The sequence below is a fragment of the Acyrthosiphon pisum genome, chromosome A1 (genome assembly GCF_005508785.2).
Source record: "Acyrthosiphon pisum isolate AL4f chromosome A1, pea_aphid_22Mar2018_4r6ur, whole genome shotgun sequence".
Lineage (NCBI taxonomy): Eukaryota > Metazoa > Arthropoda > Insecta > Hemiptera > Aphididae > Acyrthosiphon > Acyrthosiphon pisum.
The window spans coordinates 89,762,681-89,781,788 of NC_042494.1; the positions used below are offsets into that span (position 1 = coordinate 89,762,681).

The 19,108-nt window shown below is 33.0% G+C and overlaps 1 protein-coding gene across 3 annotated transcripts in view; it reads right to left on the minus strand.

Moving 5' to 3' along the window:
• Nucleotides 1–1,605: 1,605 nt before the first annotated feature.
• Nucleotides 1,606–19,108, minus strand: part of LOC100169464 (insulin-like peptide receptor) — a 55,131-nt gene continuing 37,628 nt past the window's right edge. For 2 of the 3 annotated variants that reach the window (XM_008184754.3, XM_001942625.5), the window contains exons 2-7: nucleotides 11,540–12,301; nucleotides 10,946–11,410; nucleotides 5,486–5,777; nucleotides 2,839–5,391; nucleotides 2,271–2,768; nucleotides 1,606–2,188 (exon numbers count right to left, since the gene is read on the minus strand). In XM_008184754.3, the coding sequence (XP_008182976.1) occupies nucleotides 1,990–2,188; nucleotides 2,271–2,768; nucleotides 2,839–5,391; nucleotides 5,486–5,777; nucleotides 10,946–11,410; nucleotides 11,540–11,558 (4,026 nt within the window). In that variant the 5' untranslated portion in view covers nucleotides 11,559–12,301 and the 3' untranslated portion in view covers nucleotides 1,606–1,989. The remainder of the gene's footprint in view (nucleotides 2,189–2,270; nucleotides 2,769–2,838; nucleotides 5,392–5,485; nucleotides 5,778–10,945; nucleotides 11,411–11,539; nucleotides 12,302–19,108) is intronic. The other variant, XM_029487730.1, reaches the window with a different exon arrangement.

The window sequence follows — 19,108 nt, forward strand, 5'->3', positions numbered from 1 at the left end:
GACAGATGTGTGGTACGAGTTTTAGTTTAACTGCAGCCCGCCGCGGGACGTGCCTATACGGCTGTACCGCCTGCATTAAACGGCTTGATCAGCACAATAATTATTTATCATCAAAGTCTCTTATTTATTTTCTCAATATAATATTATTCTAGTCATAAACCTATCATATTTATCTTCCTAACAATGGCGTAGCCAAGAATTTTGTATGGGAGGGGGGGCTAAGTATACAAATACTGAAATATATTGTCTTTTATTTAAACTTATAATTTTTTTATTAATCTTGATAAAATGCTAAGGTCAACACAGTCAATGGGGGGGGGGGGGGGGGCTATAACCCCCTGGCTACGCCACTGCTTTCTAACATCATAAATGTTCATCCGATATGCATTTATCCAAAAATGTGTAGTTTGTTTTTTATATTTATCACTTGTATGATTCAATATAAATTACATAATAAATCCAAATATGTTTTCAAAATTATTATCGGAGTAAAACTTAATTCAGTACGTTGGATTGTTGGAATGCGTATTATAGGTCTATTTGCTAAATGGTAGTGTAAAATCCCTTAAAGAAAATATTTCTGGTAAGTTGGAATTTTTTTTAAAAAATATTTTAAACTTTTTTTAACAATGTATATTACTTATTAAAAGTTAAAACATGAGACGAAAAATAATATTTCCGTATTTATAGGGGTAGACGGTACACATGAACTCAGATATAAAACAACTATATGACTATGGTAAAAAACCATCATTCTCATGATCATGTATATTTTATTAGCTCTGAAATAATGTAAATAAAAATTATAACATTGAAATATTTATGAAATACCACAATATAAATTCATATTAAAAAAAAATATATTTTTTCAATTTTCAATTGTTTACATTATACATACTTTCTTTATAGGTACATTATTACCTGATTACCATATAAAATAATACATTTGGCTAAAAAAAAAATATCCTTTTTTCAGATTTATTTAGATTAAAATTTAAAGTTGTATAGTTAATATCATATTCATCATTTCTTTAAATTAAAACGGTTTAAACAGTGATCAGTAAAAATGTAACTCCAATTTACTGGTCAAAATGTAATCTTACTAAAATATTAGGTAATATATGCAATGTGCATTAATTTCAAATAATTTTAATTACCTAATTTAATTGTTTGAAGGAAAAAAAAATATTATAATAATAAGTAAACATTTTTGGCAACAATTTATCCAATTCTGCTAAGTTTTTAAGTTTAAAGAACACCTTAATAAAAATATGGAAAAGGATAATTTCACTAGAGAACATGTTATATCAAACTGTTAAAAGAATGTACCATTGTACCCACAATACAATTTTAAAAAATGTTTATCATAAACAATATTACTATTACATAATTAATATAACTGAATTTTTCTAAAAATTGTGGGACAATATTAGTCTTATGTTTGCATTTTTTTAATTGAGACTTTTATATTTAAAAAATATTTTCAAAAAATATATGCTCATGTAAAATTTAAATACCTTTTTGAAATATTAGTTTAAACCATATTAAAAAAATATTTTAAACAGCAATCAGATAGTTCCAAAAAAGTATTTATATGGCAATATATATTTTATTTTTAGTGATTTTGTAATGACATGTAAAAATCTATTATAAAATAAAATAATAATAAAATGAAAAAACAGACGGTGGAGAGACAAGACTTCCACGCGCTGACTAGAAACTAGAACAATATGTTTATACATGTAAGGTGGTACGAAAAAAAAATTATGTAATTTTAATTCTTAATAAAATTAGAACATCAAAATATTAAATTATATAAAAAAAAAGTTAACAACGAAATATTAATAGTCTACAAAAACGGTTACCCAGATGACAAGTTTGGACCGTTTATACAATATTTATAAAGAAAACAAAAAAAAAAACACTTATTTTTTTAAATAGACTTTACTGGTAACGTTATTTTCACTTAAATATTTTTGACCCTAAAAATTACATTGGAGATAAATGTCCATTACTCATTTTGTTTTTGTCTACATGGAACGAACTATATACAGCAACAGTGTCACCGGCTTCAAAACTAATGCTATCGTTATCGACATCTTCTTCGTACGTAGTACACGGTGACATCAACGATTGATCAGCAGGTGACTCATTGTGTAAACCACGAGTGTGATAAAACGAAACTGATCTATAAACAGGAAGTGAGTATTGTAGCAAGTTACAAGATATATAAATATTGTTAATTAGTGAATAATTATTAATAAATTAACCTGAAATCATCCTCCAGATAAGCGTCAAGTGTTTCAACTATTTTTAGGAACCTTGGTCGTTGGGAAGCAGTCCAATTCCAACACAGTCTAACGATACCAGCTAACACATCAGGACAGAAGATTGGCAAGTTTAGTAAGTTGCCGTCAAGTACATGAGCCATGACCTCATTGTTGCTCTTTTCCAGGTAGGGTTGTGCACCCAGCGTCATCATTTCCCAGATCACGACCCCATAACTCCAGACATCTGACTGACTGGTAAATATACCTTCACTGAGGCTCTCAGGAGCCATCCACCGTATAGGCATTTCGCCTTTATTTCCTTTGCGATAATAATCACCATTATATATTTGTCGACTCATACCAAAATCGCCAATTTTCACTGTCATGTCATTAGCCACCATACAGTTTCGGGCTGCTAAATCACGATGAATAAATTTATTATATTCTAGGAACGCCATACCATCAGCTATTTGTGCAGCCATACGAATGATGGTGTATCTGAAATATATACAAATACTCATAAAAATGTGTTAATGAATGTCTGAAAAAAATAATATTCAAGTCTTACCTATTGGGTGGAGGTGGATCATCAGAATTCTTGCACTTCACCAATACACTTTTTAAATCGCCACGGCCCATGAGTTCCATTATGAGTAGTGGTGGGTGGGTCTTGGTCACTACACCGAGCAATTTCACTATATGGTATGCTTCACTGAACTTCTTCATTATGGCAGCTTCATTCAAAAATTCTGTATGATATCTCAAAAAATTTGACTTGCTTACAGATTTTACAGCACATGGTATAGAATGAGGCATTAGTAGACCTTCGTGTACTGTGCCAAATGTCCCTCTACCAAGTATTTTCAGTATAACCACATCTTCTCGGGGTGTCTCCCAATCGTCCTCGACATATATGCCAACGTAGCCAGGATTATTGGCTAGATTAAACATGTTATTGCGTTCTAAAATCTTACGACTAAAGTGTGTACGAATAATAACACCTGTTAATACAATTAATAAACAACCACAAATAACAATTAAGAGAATAAGGTGCCAACTATTAAATGCGTCTGGATAGGGAAGATCAAATTCTTTCACAGTAGTATATGGCCCAGGTCCGTATAATGAAACAGCTTGGATTCTGTATTGATAAGAACCAGGCAGTATATTCTTGAAGACATATGATCGGCCAGCATTTTCGTATTCCTTCATAGTAACACAGACAGAAACAAAATTAGGTGCTTCCGAGCGCTTATAGTGCAACTGAAAACTATGTATTATACTATTTATAAGCTTTGGTGACTCCCAAAATATATTAACTGTGTGATTATTCACAATTTCATCTCGTACAGTTTCGCTATCAATAATATCTGCTTGCTTATTTTCCAAAGTACGGAAGGATATTAATGTCTCTTGACTACAAGAATTTATATTGCTTTGGTTTAATTCTTGTTTGACAACCTCTCTACATACCAATATGGACAGCAAATATTGACTATAATGCCTAAGGTTACTTAGATTAAACGATGTAACATTTTCATTTAACTGAATCTGGAAATAGGATGAGCTACCATCTCTATGAGTAACATTGTTCAACATATTACTGACTGACCACATTTCTGTACAGTTTTCATTTATAAAAGTATTTACAATACTTGGAAAAACAGAGTCATCGTTGTTTTGCATTGCCAAACATTTTGAATTAATAAAGATATTAAGAATGTTGCTGCTGCACGATTCAAATGTATACCTGTGATTGTTCAATGAAATTAAATCTATGTCTATACCGTGTTCAAAATCGTTGCATATATTATTAACGATATTCTTTTGTGGTTCGCACTGTTTTTCACATGTGTCATCAGATGATGGTTTAATAATTGATGAGGAGGATTTGTGTGTTATGCCGTTCCCATTGAATGTTTTGTTTCTACAATAACTACGTTCATCCAACATGGCTTGGTCGTCGGTTAAATGAATTCCCTTGATAATGTATTTGACTAATTTTCCATGAGGATGTGAAGGAGGTTTCCATGTCAGTTCCACTTCAGAACTAGACACTGGTTGAGCATTAAAGTATTGGGGAGAGGAGGGCTTTGATGGAAGAGTCTTATTACGAAATATACTACTCATACTTGTCTTGGAAGAAATTGTGTAAGTCTTTACATAATAAATGTACTCTGTGTTTGGTTCTAAATTTGTAATAACATGGAAGATTTCAGTTTCATTAAAAGCTTTTTTTGAACTTATATCATCAATTTTCCAACTAGAATCTTCGCAATCGGTTGATTCTCTAGTATCATTCCATTTAGATGCTTCGATAAAATACACAAGAAACCTTTCCAAATTATCTGCTTCCACAGGTTTGTGCATTTGTAACACAATAGACTGTGAATCAATTTTAACGGTTTCTACTTGTAAATTATAAACAGTGCATGCGAACTGATCACCGTTAGATATAACTGACACTTCTATATCAGAGAAAGTAGGCAGTGTAGACAGATTTCCAAATTTATATATTTCTGACATACACAACTTTGGATTGTAGTGAAAAGAAACCGTGCCGTTCAATATTTTAACTGGGCGGGTTTCGTTTTCACTGGTAGTCCAAAGTTTTTGTAAATTTTTATTGCCGCGTATCACCAAAGCCATTTTATTAACTGTATTTTCACCACGTATTTCGTAAAGGCTCCGCAAGAAATTCAAAGAACTCAGCGAATACGATCGTATGATTTTTAACTGATCCAAAATAACTTCTACTTTTCCGATGTATTCTTCTAGTCGACGTTCCACGTCCTCGCTGGTACCGTACTTGACTTCAATCTCCAGAGATTTGATCGTTGTACAGTTGGTGTGCAAACGGTATTCATAATTCTTCCTCAACATGTCGTCACTGATCTTGAAACTGTTACAGTTCCGCTGACAGTGTCCGGATCTCGTTTTGGTGCACACCGTACAGTTTCTTTTGTCTGCCGTCACCTGGAACCCGTACGGACACTCGTCGCGACAAACGCGTTCGAACGGGATGTAATGGGTGTTCAGATCGTCCGGTGTTGATTCCTCTCTGGTCACCGGCAAACTGTGGCATTCTTCTGCGGTCAAGCACGACCTGATGTGGCCATACCTATATAACAGAAAAACAAACTCGATCAGCACACGCACGGATATGGCAAAATGAAAAACCGATTTTCCCGACACCATGTTGTTATTATACTTACAGGCCGTATGGACATTCCCGGATGCATTCGCCCTTGTGCATGTACGCAGTGCACGCAAAACAATGCCTGGCAGAGTGCGGTTCGTCACAACCGCCAGCACAGAGTGGATGGCAACCGTTCAACTTGCCGTACTGGCATCGACCGGCTTCGTGGGACCAGCACAAGTCTTCCGGGCAGCCAATATTAGAGCATCCGTTGCACTTTGCCGGTTCGTCGTTGCTGATTACGTTAATATCGTTGCTCACTCCGTTGGCGATTTGGCCCCAATCGATTGTCGTCGCGTGACACAATTCTGTACAAAAATTAACACGAGATATTATTTTAAAAACACATATTCGAATAGGTACTAACTTTACATAACTTGTGTTATGCAGTAGGTTTGGGGGGGGGGGGCTCTCTAAATGTACAATTATACGCTTGGCTATACGGTTAGGCTATACGGTATTCCTATTATAATTTTCAGTGAAGAAAAAAAATATTCTATAATAATAGATATCAGGTGATTTTCAAAAAATATTTTAAGAACATTTTAAGTACCATAATATACCGTTTATGGTAACATTTATACATTACGTCATTACTGGGTACCTACTTTACTTTATGTCTGTATTAAATTGTATGTATTTTTTCTAAATTTAAGTTTCCAAAAATAGAAAGTGTCATCAATATGTGGCTCCTGTCCTTTATCATTTTTCATTGGGTTTTTGCACAGCTTTTACAATTTTTTTTTTACTTAAATATAAGGTTTTTACATTGGCACCTTCCTGGCTGAAAAATTCGTATACCCATTAGCAATGTTATTAACAACACATCACTGCCTATAATAATATCAATCAATATGTAATATTAAAGCCAAATGTTTTTATTCGTTTTATTGGTAGACATAAAACAATTTATGGATTTAGAATGTACCTAGAGGTACATAGACAACTTACTGAAACCTTTGTGCCCTGTGTGCCTACGTTTTACATATTACGGATAATGGCTATAGGCTAGCTAATACTAAATTGATGACTTCCATCATCATAAGTAGCCTATTTAATATTTTAAAAACACTGACGTAAAAAAATACGTCAAATGTAATGGTTTATAACGAAATACATTAATTCGTATAAATTAAAATAACTTATCATACATTATTATATTTTATTGATCGATTATTATTTGACTGACACTAAAAAGTAAAGATTTGATACTAATATAAAAAATTACATTACTCAGTAACATTAATATTACATTTGACATTCATTATTATACAAATGGAATCTTTTATGACGCCTCAAATTAAATACAATAGCCTCAAAATTTCGCATTTACATATTTGATTATTTACGCACAAACCCCAACCGAATTTGATCGACAGTCCACACAAATCCCAACAAAGCACCCTGGTTTGAAGAATATATTTCTTCGAATATAACTTTAAGTTAATAAAAGATGTTGCAAGACGTATTTCGTGGTCCCCTTTCCCCGCGATAGGTGACGACAGCTGATACGGAAACACGAACTGAATCGTTAAAACTAGATTGCAGGACAAAACTTGATAATCGAGTTATTTCCTAGCAATATACGCGTCGTTGTTCGTTTGCTCGACGAAGTAAACGTTTTCAGTAACTATTGGACGATATGTCGCTATATACGCTACCTAAATACAGAATATGCAGCCTGCAGAACACTATATACGCACGCGCTGATGTAGGCCCGACAGTCACAATCGTTGTAGTAATAATTACGACATTATTAATGTATTGTCGAAAATATAATGATAATAATATGTTTGCGATAAATGATAATTCCATAATAGAAGCGGTGACAACGTCCAGCGACCCGGACGGCAGCTGATTACATCGAGCGTATACCATGTTAATATTGACATTACACACAAAAATGTACCATCATAGGAACATTAACAAATAATATAATATTGTATACGTGAGCAATAATATCAATTACACACGGGATATAAATATATTCGTTAAAGTTTTTAGTTTTGTGTAATAACTGGCACTTAATATATTATAATATCTGTTTATCGAACATTTCCTGCACCCCCCCCCCCCCATGGGGCCAATAAAAATTGGACGTGATCACGTGGATCTGTTAAAATGTTTAAACAAAAGCTAATGACTAATTATAAGTATTATAATATATTATATATTGTTGAGTATTTTCAATTATGTACTTCTACCTATTAGGTATACTTAGTTACCTACGCAATTCAAAATTAAAAATATATGTTTAGGTATAAATTTGGCGGTTGGTTGATCAAGACTTGTTCGTTAGGTAATCAAAACCACTACCACGCGTCCTGTTTGTGTATTTCAATAAAAATAAATAATATACAGTAAACTTGTGAGTGACTACAGACTTCGGAATTTAAATAATAATATACAATTCAACCCGTAAGGTACAGAAACGTATACATCGTACATTCATATATATTGTAATATATACTAATATAATACCTATGTAACATAAAATTCAAAAAAAAACAATACTAAATCAACATTGTTATTATAAAAACTATGAAAATATATTATTTATTCAAATAGAATAAATAAATATACAAAACGCTTGAATAATTAGATAGTATGGTACAAAATAATGTAAAACAAAATATTCTGAGACAGATATAATATTACTTGTCTACTTATTACTTTTGACAGTGGCGTAAATATGGGGCGGTTCAATGCCCCATGACCCCTAAAATCAAAATTTAAATTAACAAGTTTAAAGTATTTATAATACCTAATGATATTTTTGTACACATTTATAATTGCAAATTTTTAAAATAATTTCTGAAGTATATATTTTATTGAATAAACATTAATTTAATATCTTATTTTATGTGATACATATATATTTTGTAAGTTTTAGAGTAAGTAAGTTTTAGAGTTTATCCATATTACCTGATTTTAAGATTTCGTTCATGTACATTAGTACTTACAAATTCAATTGCATTCATTGAGTGTGACAGGACAATATGAGAATTACAATCTACTATTTTTACCATTAGCTAAAACAATGTTATAAATTCTTCTAAATTTGTTATTTTTTAGTTCAAATTTTATTTCGAAGTTGCACAGGTTTAATATTATAATATTTAACCATCTCAGTAACCAATGCTATATGGCAGAACAATAATTTTCAAAACTATAAATAATTAAGAACTTTTGGAGAACTTACCTACCATGATCAAAGACCGTCTTCAAGGCTTAGCTCTAATACCTATCTACAGAAATAAAAGTTAGTTAAAAACTTTGACGAATAATAGGATTCCAGAATTAAAACAAGAAAAAATGTGTGTACCTAATTTATTTTAAATGTTTTATTTTTTATTTTCCATAATTACTATTATTGCCTAATTATTTTTTTCGTACTTTTTTACAAATATTTAAATTGCCGCATTGACGCGTTATTATATTTAAGTTTTTTACCAATTATGTCCAATAAATTGATCTTACATTTAAATTAAATATTTATTTTTCAGCTTAAGATAGTGAACCTTCTGTTTTTCGTTAAATTTTTAGGGGCCACTACAATCTTATATAGTTCACGCCTTACGCCAATGATTTATGAGTGATGAAAAAACAACGACGTATCAACACTATAAAAAAAAAAACCTCGTAAATGTTCTAAGTCGAACCACATGTGGGTTTAGGATAAAAATAAGGTAAAATTACTTGTAATCATATTGATAACTTTTTCTACGACTGTAAGTAGGATTTAGTCAGTACCTATACTTGTTTGAAATTTTATGATAAAAATATATATATTAAAAATTAAAAGTATAGGTAGGTACACAAAATATATAAATACCCGTTGGATTAAAATTAAATTATCAAAAAAATTGATGTAAGTTGTATAGGTATACATAAATAAATGTGGGTCAAAAATAAAATGATCTCCTTTCAATGTTATATCCAGTAACAATTATACTTTAAATTTAACTTAAAACCCACTATGATCGAAATACTGAGATGTTTTTTCAAAATTTCCCGTTTGGAGAGGCTATGATACGATATGTGAAATGTAATGTAAGACGATTTATTACTGCATTAACATAAGAATAAATGTCATTATAAAATGTGCGGATGTTTTATACTGATGATTAACACGCGGAAGCCATATTTTATGTTATTTTATTTTCGAAGTTCACAGTCCATTTTTAAAAACTAATTTGTTTTTGAATACCTATATTAATTTCAACTTTTTAATAAACAGTTTATCGATTATAATACTGTTAATCGCATACCTGCGTCCTGCAAGTGCAGCTAATTGTATCACCAACGAATATAATTCTTAAAAATTGAGTTTGATTATTATTATATTTATTCTTATTACAATTTTACCTATAATACATCATCAATGATCATTGAGAATTCGTTATAAAATTGGATTTATATCGGGGGACAACCCAGTGTCAATTTCTCCAATCGGTAAGTCGGGATAAAAGCACCGGTATCTATTCAGTCACGAGGGTTCTCGGTCTAACCCTAACTCAAAGTGGATACGAGTAGGGAATCAGCTGCGACCAACGACATACTTTAGTGCCGCTCCAGTGCTCTCATAATGCTATTAAATAATAGACGCATAATGTGGAGGTGCGTGCTAAGGAGAGTTCTGCAAGTAGTCATCCTTTTCGAGTCTTATAAAAGAGACTTTATGTTTCCTATTGGCAGTTATGTCACTATAATCAGTAATCACTAGGTAATATAAATGCTAGTCAAATGACGACAAGTTCTCTATAAATTATAAAAAAAAATAAAAATGTCGCATATACGGATCGTATTAGTTCCCATGTGCCAAACGTGGCCACAATATAAAATATATTTATATATTTTATTTATTCAAAATTAAATGTTTCAGCATAGTGCATGCTATTACAAGTTTTAATCTAATTATAAATTATAATATGATTTGTGATGTATATTGATATAATGATATTTACATGTTACAATATGAAGTTATTATGTAGGTATTTTCAATGGCTATTTTTTTTAGTTTGATCTTCATCTTGGATGAAATATATATATAATTGGTTGACGGTATTGAAATCGGATACCTATTTGGCGGTACCTATTAGAATTGGTACTGGTATAGCCTAATACCAGTACACACTAGAAAACTGGAATACTGGAATACCAAAAAGCTTTAACTTTAACGGTACTATAATCTTATTCCTATAGAACTGCGGTATTAGAACTATAATACCAAAAAAATCGTCAACGGCGTCAGCTCATATAATATAGGATATAATATGGTATTAGTGTATTACTTTGGTAATGAACGGTACCTACGTCAGTACTTCGGTATTACGGTTATCGTTCAAGCGATATCTGAGCAATGACCGGTAACCGATACGATAGACGGTACAGTATATTATATATATTATGTGGATACCTACAATCGTGCAATTTATTGTGATATATATTTTATAAAATGGGCACGACGACTCACGGGGATTTTTCGAAATGATCACGGATCCTCGTGTGATGTTGGTCAAGCTGTACAGTCCGATCTCCCTGAGGTCAAGATTGTCGTGGATCATTAGCGCCAGTCCCGGGAAATGAGGGCTGTGCGATCCACGGATCAGCATCAGGTTCGGGAACAGCTTTCCCAGGTTGTACAGACCGGCCACGCGGTAAACGACGAGGTACTGAGTGATCTCGCGCAACAGCGGGAAGCTGATGTCGAAGTCGGACGGTGTGGTGGCGTCAAGCAGCACGATCTGCACATAACCATTGACGATGGTGCAGTTGTGCAACGCAGAAAAGCGTTCGCCACTGTTGCGCACGTCGATGCTGCCGCACACCTTCTCCTCGACGGCCGTGGTCGCGACGGACAGCGACCACAGCCAGACGAACACGATCCACCACCCGTTCATGGACGGCATTTTTTGAGCAAAAGTCGTTTGTACTTCATCTGTCCATCGACAATAATGTAATATTATATTATAAAGAGCGTTGAGCTGCACCGCTGCGGCGGTTTGAGACACTTACAGACCAAGGATTTTTGGTCAGGCACGCGAGAAGTAATATAAAATATGCCTACCTAAGTATAATATTGTCATACAAGTACCTCCTTACTGGTCGTGGTTCTCTTATAAAACGCAACGAAAACAAACCGATTGAACCGGTCCGCGTGTACACAAAATAATACCACAGTATTATTATTAAATATTTTATTCTGGCGAACTACCGCGCGGCCGAATCACGCGTCACATGGCACGCACGCAGCGGCTGCGTCGCCGATCATCGCGAACCGAGCAGAACGCGTGGCGCTGCACTTCTCCGACGACACTCGACTGCGGCGATTGCTACTGCTGTGGCGGCGGTGCCGGCAGTGGCGATGACGACGTTTGTTGTGACGACAGCGGCGGCGGTGGCGGCGGCCGTTTTGACTGCGACGACGTAGGCGGCGGCGTACATCTTGTTGCGCGACGCGTCACGGGGGAATCGTAGCGTCCGCACGCGATTCTCCAGCGCCGGTGGGCGGCGCACCCGAAAAATCAAACGCCGAAACGACCGACGACGGGGTGGGGTGGGCTGGTTGCGTTACGGTTTGTAGGGGGGGAGATAGGGTCGTCGGAAACCGTGTGTTTCGAAAAACTAAATGAAATAACTTTCAACTCTTGCGATAATATTATTTAAAATACAATATTATATTGTACGTCGGCGTCCCGGTGGCTGTTATCTATTTGGGCAGACTGCTGCGTCTGCTACAGAGTGCTCAGACCGAATTGATCGAAGTACAGCGTCGTCGTCCGACGGCGGCGGCGGTTACGGCGGTGTCGACGGTGGCATTTTTGTCGTCCTGTGAATAATTAATAAATTAACTACATTAGTTGATAATAATATTATACTTTATTAATCATTACTGTTATCATATGAAAAACAAAGACTTTATATGTCACTTTCCGGGGTATCAGCAGCAAAATATGCACTGAATATAATAGTAATATACTGCTGGGTTGATGAACCGCAGTAATATTAGTTAACTTGACAATAATACGTAACTATGATGTACGTGAAACAGAAGCAGACACATGTGCGAGGACTCGAGGGGTGCGTGTATGCGCGCGCGCCGGGGGTAGGGTTATTATACGTATTGATATGGGAGGGGTTGATTTCCTGCAGATCCCCAAGAACACCGCTCGAAAATTCGTCAAGACTTTCATCGTTCGTATGGTGTCTATATAACGACAATGCGGCAATATATTATATTAGTAAGATCAAAACTACGCAATTTATTAATTTATAGGTATCCAGATAATATTGTGTTTTTAATTTTACGTGTAATTTATATTTCAGTTGCGGTACAATATACCGACCACTTATACTGGTGGTTACTATCATATTTTGTGCATAGCCAGTGAGGGGAGGTGTTTTGGGTGTAAAAACCTTTTATTATTATTAAAACCACCCCACCCCCTCACGGCCATAAAATCCAAAAATATATTTAATGATTGAACAGCACCCCCACCAATTTGTATTTAAATATTAAATTAAAACACCCCCCTCGAAAACATTCTGTAGGCTACGTGCGTGCCTATTATTCATGTTCAATAAAAACTGTATAAAACAAAATTCAATAAAATGTTTTATTGTAATGGGGACTAAGAGTTGACTGGAGCCTCTAAAAAAATCAAACAGACTACAGCAGAGCCCTCATAATTCTTAAAAGTAACATATTGTTTGGCGTTTGCTAGTGCTAGCCCACATAATATTTTATACCAGCAGTTTGGTAAGTATTTATACATCAATTACCAAAACCTTTCTGTTTAGAAATATGAGATTAATAAAAGGGGAAAAGTAGATAACTGCTCTGCTGTGCAGTATATGTGTCAAGTGACTATGACTTATGCGTTATGAAGAACTTTGTATTTCATTATCAAACCTTAGCTATATAAAAACTGAATATTTTATAATTTGTTGACTACAAATTAATTTTCAAATCATCGTGATTTTGAGTAATTTTTTTTACGTTTTAACTTCAAATGCTTATAAAAAATATTATCCTTTTGTATCTTTAATATTTTTGAAATAGCTTTAATAACAACTCATGATGACTAACTTATGAACCTTGTAATAAATTATCAAAATCTTTGACCAAGCCAAATATGTTTATTAACATTTAAAGAAAAAAACCATAACACGCGGTACTCAATATTTGTCCTCTACAAGGAAAATCTATATATCAAAAATATGTTTTTGTAATAAGTAACCATGACAACGAAAACCTTACGGAAAATCAGTCAGAAACAAAAAAAATATTTATGTTAACACTTGGCGTAAAATGAAAATATCAATTAAATACGATTATTCGTTCTTGAGTTACAACTTAATAAAAAAATGGATTTTGTCAAAAAATGGATTTGCGCGAAAAATCCCGTTTTCCCAATTGTTAATTTAAGTACAGGGGATTTTTTACATTTGACCCCAAATACCAAATTATACTAACTGACAACTACCTACATTAATTTTCCTACCAGTAAATATATTGAAGTTGAAAATCTAAATATTTTGACAGTTCCAAAATATACTTACAGACACATATTGCAAAATCAATAACCCCGGAAACCTAAAATTCAATATTGTAGTTTAAATTGTATGGTTATTTTCAAGTATTTCGAAAATGTTATAAACAAATACTAGAGAAAAGAAATAGACAGTATGTTAGTATGTAGTTTGTATCATTATATTAGTCGCTCTACGCCCTATGGAACAATAATTGACGTATACGACATCACGTACGACACACACACACACACACACCGTTTTGGTGGCTTCCGGGACGTCACAGATTTACATAATTTTCCAATAAAAATGATTAGAAACGATCGAAAACGTATGGAATATAATATCATACACTACAATAACTCGTATATAATATTATATATAGTATGAGCGCGTGCGTGAGTGCGCGAGATAGTAAATACGTCTGACAACAGAATTGTATTTTTTTGAAACGTCACCAAGTGGCGATAATGACGACGCAGCGTCTGCCAGAAAAACGTCTCGGGAAAACAATAGTAATAATATATTATATTTAATTATCACAAACTGCGCAATAATTAATCGATTGACACCGTGTTTGTTCGCAGGACTCGTAAAATGCAATTCCCACAAAATATGACGTTATTGTGCAGTATTGCAGTTCATAATCATAAGTACCGCTGCGACGAAATTACGCGGAAGGGGTAACAGGAAAATAGCACAAGCAGTAATTAATGATATTATTATACCAACATGTAATAAATTATAGATACCTTCATTGAATACGCAGCTGTTACCCAATACCCGGTCTACTATCAGTTCCTCCTTGCGGTCGTATATTTACAATAATTTATTGTCCAACTCAAAATTTGAGATTTTTGAAAACACCTATGCCTATAATAGTATGCACTCATTGACTCATGTACTAATTATTAATATAGGTACCTACTATGTGGGCGATTGTAAATTCCATTATGAATGTATCTTTTGTGTGTGTAAATGTAACCGTTATGACTATATTATACTTTATTATACTAGTGAAAAACATGTAAATTCCAATGGTACTAAACTTTTGACCTGTATAATAAACGTAAACTCCACTGATAATTTTATTTTTAAGTTAAAACAAAACTTAACTACAACACACATTTTCTTTCCCATTTTAAGGCTAAAATGAATTACAAAACGCGTTCATTGTTAGAGACTATCGCTTTTATTACCTACTTAAATGTTTGATATATTTGATTATTAATGTGTATAATGATAATACGAGTAATACGTATTTTATAAAGTTGACATTCTGTTCGTATTGCTACATTTTACAGTTTTGATTAAATAATTTTGTTTTGTAAGTACATAATATTAAATATATATTTTAGACTTTAGTACATTATTATTGTGCTTGTGCTGGAGTTGTGCATACAAATTTGGTTTTGAATTTTTTATTATATCAGTGTATTTAACATTAATTACTGGAGAATTTACATTTATTTTTTCGAATTGAAAAACATGCCAGTGGAATTTACACGCTATATATTATAATTGACTACCTGTACATCGGTGGAAATTACGCATGCACCACCACGACCGTTCCTATATGCATGTATTTTTCCAAAAATGTCGTTGTATATTAATCTAATAAAAACTGCAAGGAGTGCCCTCCACTACCCACTATAATATATTATAACATGCTCCTTCAAAACACTTACAAATCTATAAAAAAAAAATCACTAGGTACGTACGGTAAAAAGAAAAAAACGAAAGACGATCGATTAAAAAAATTTGTGCATAATTAAATAGATCGTTCTCCGTAAGTTTCGACTATATTTTACTATCCTTATAACTGTATAGTAGTTTAACTACCTACCTAATAGTAGATACAAATACATAATAATATTATAACATAAAGATTATATATTTTGTAGCGGCTGACAGGTAAAGACAGACGTGTGTACAGTGTTATTACGATTGTTATGACAATGTCATCGCCGCCGCCGCCTTAATACAAAACGCTGATCCATTCACAAAACACAATCGGCCATGTCAGTCGTATAGTTGTGCTGTATCGTATGTGTGGTTGTGGTATATACGCACACCGCAGCCGCTATATCAGCATAATAATAATAAACTATTAATTATTATATACTATAATTTACAATAATCATGGGAACATTACAATGCCCACTAAGATTTGAAAAACACCGCCACACCAACTAGATTTGACAACAATATTATAATATTGTACGTCCGGTTCGTCTACAACGCGAATAAATGATACTATAATATTATACAGTCTCGAGTATATAATATAGCGACTAAACATATATTTTAATGCAAACATATTCAAAAATCCAAATATTATTATAATATATACGGGGTGATCCGTTTAACGTAAGACGTACGTCATTCACATCAGAAAACACTATAAATGTTTTTTAGAATATGATTTCAAGTCGTTACTAAAACAACATTTTTCGAGGAAAAAAATTATATATTTTGTACTATTTATTATCACTATAATATTTTAAGTTGACTACCCTTATAAATTACAATATAAATTTATAATTTTATATTCCTAAACAGAATATTATTCTGAGTATTTCGATCAATAATATCAAATTTCAGACAATTACACAAGAAGTTTATTATAATTTTAGATGAATGGAGTAGCGAAGCAGCATTTTGTGGGGTACCCCTGTCCCCTGCATACCATTCCACTCTACATAAACTTTGAATAATTCTTATAAATCATATAGACTACTCGTTTAAACTAAATTTTTATACATCGAAGTACTTCAATAAATATTCTGCTTTTGAATCAGAAATTCAAAATGCACGCCATTGAAATAAGGTAAAAATATAAAAAAAAATGTAACGGTAAAAAATAGTAAAAATGTAAGACTTAGTTACTTATGTAAAAATATTTTTTGTAATATTAAGGGTCTTACGTTAAATGGATCACCCGGTATATCTACGTAAACATACCAGCTATGTTTATATTGATGCTTTCGAGCTGTCGAATGTAGTGTCTACAATTCCACTCCTGCAGTCGAGTGTAGTGTCTATATTTTCATTCAAAGAAATCGATGGTTTCCAAGACATATAAAATTATTCATAATTCGTGCATTTATAATGATAAATATTAAAATGCCCATATTTACTTTAAAAAAATATATATATTCTACGAGTTCTAATTACTTACAAAATAATTATAGTCGTCGACGCAAAATCACAATATTATAATATATTGTTTATTATTGTCTATACTCTATTCCAAATAAGAAACACCCACTTTTACGTAGCAAAACCGGTTTTGCCCGTAGCTGCCGTGGTGTTTCTTATTTGGAATGGAGTATAGACCACTTATTGTCTTTGAACTGAAATTACCATTGTGTGCTTTAGACCGAATTAATTTGATAAAAATACGCAATATTAGCTTTTCTAATATAAATAATAATATTATATAGGTATACGAAAACTATAATGAATTCATATTACAACTACTGAGTTATTTAAACTTGCTTTCTTTTTAAAGGGTCGATACATTTATAAATTTTTAAATGACGAATGTATTTTATAAATGAGAATAAAGCCATAAATTAATTTTGTTACCTCGACAGAATTATTTGTGCGTAATACCTATGTACTATACTGCGGAGAAAATGTTTTTCCAAGAAACCGTTGACTAATGACGATGAAGCCAAAAGAATGGAGAGGGAATTCACGGTCTAAATTATTATTTCGATTTTTCACTTATTAAAAAAAAGAAGTACTAAATTCACGAATAAATTGCGTTGAATAATAATAGAATGCAAATAGTGTTATACAGTCGTTATCAATTGAACAGATTTTCTGAAAACTAATTCACCGGCATATAATATAACTGTTTTTAAATAATAGGTGCAATAGGTTGGCTGAGCATCTTGAAATATTAAAAAAAAAAAAAAAACCAAGCTTCCAAAATTATGTTTACGGATCATGATGGAAATTACGAGGTCTTATAGAGGCATTATAAAAACTTAAAAACTACGTTATTTCATCAGAACTTAATATTCAGATTTTAAAGTTATTAAATGTTAAAAAATTTAATAATTAGTAGCTTTCTTGAATAAGTACTGTTGTTTGCATTAATAAAGAAAAACCTCCCGTGCTGTACACCAACAGGCAACAATGATTATAACGTCGTCATTAATAATCATTTTTATAATCGCGAGTCATACGACGCGGGTAACTTAATTTCAACCACCGCGACCTCGCCGAACAACCGCCATTTTTATTAAGTTTTTGACAGCGTGTACAATATAGTTTGAAATTGTAAATGCGTATAAAATAAGAAAAACGTTTTACTGTTGCGTTACGTCATTTGCACCCTTTTATATAATATTAACAATAGTTTGTGTTTTTAACGTTTTTCGCGTCGACCATGAACAACAACAATAACAATAATCCGACATGTAACGACGATGAACGTAATGTAACGATGACATTAAACTATATACTTTGTACCAAATATATTTTTCTGATACACCAAAGTCCAGAGTCCAAAGTCCAAGTCGCGAGTATCCACACAGAAAACCAACTATGGCCACAGCGCCACCGTACGTGATTTTCAGTGATTTCCACTAACGTGAGGATTTCCCATGGTCGTTTCGCAAACGCACGATTCTAAAGAATAATGTGTAGTACGCGTTAATCCAAACTCTTTAAACTACCTTAGGATTACGTCCATAACCCTGAGGCCTGAGGGCTTAGTGCGTCTAGATATTTTTCTCCCCTGTTTGAATAGAGAGTTGGAACTGCTTTCGCATTGCTTCGACCAATTGCGTCTAGATCTAAGCGCGCGTAATTCTGCAGAGCAGATCACAGCCCGTCGATTGTAAATCTCTCTAGAAAAATATTAAAATAAAAGACCGTTCAGCCATTCAACAAAAACAGCCCCCACGCCGTAGGTATTCGGAAAATTGAAGAAAGTTAATTTCATATCAGTACAACTATTATATATATTATACGACTCGCCATTCAGAGTATACATACGTATATAGCCCACAAAAATCGGAAATATGTACCCACATCAAGAATTATACATGTGATAAGCTTAACTTTGTTCCGGCGTTATATACAGGTA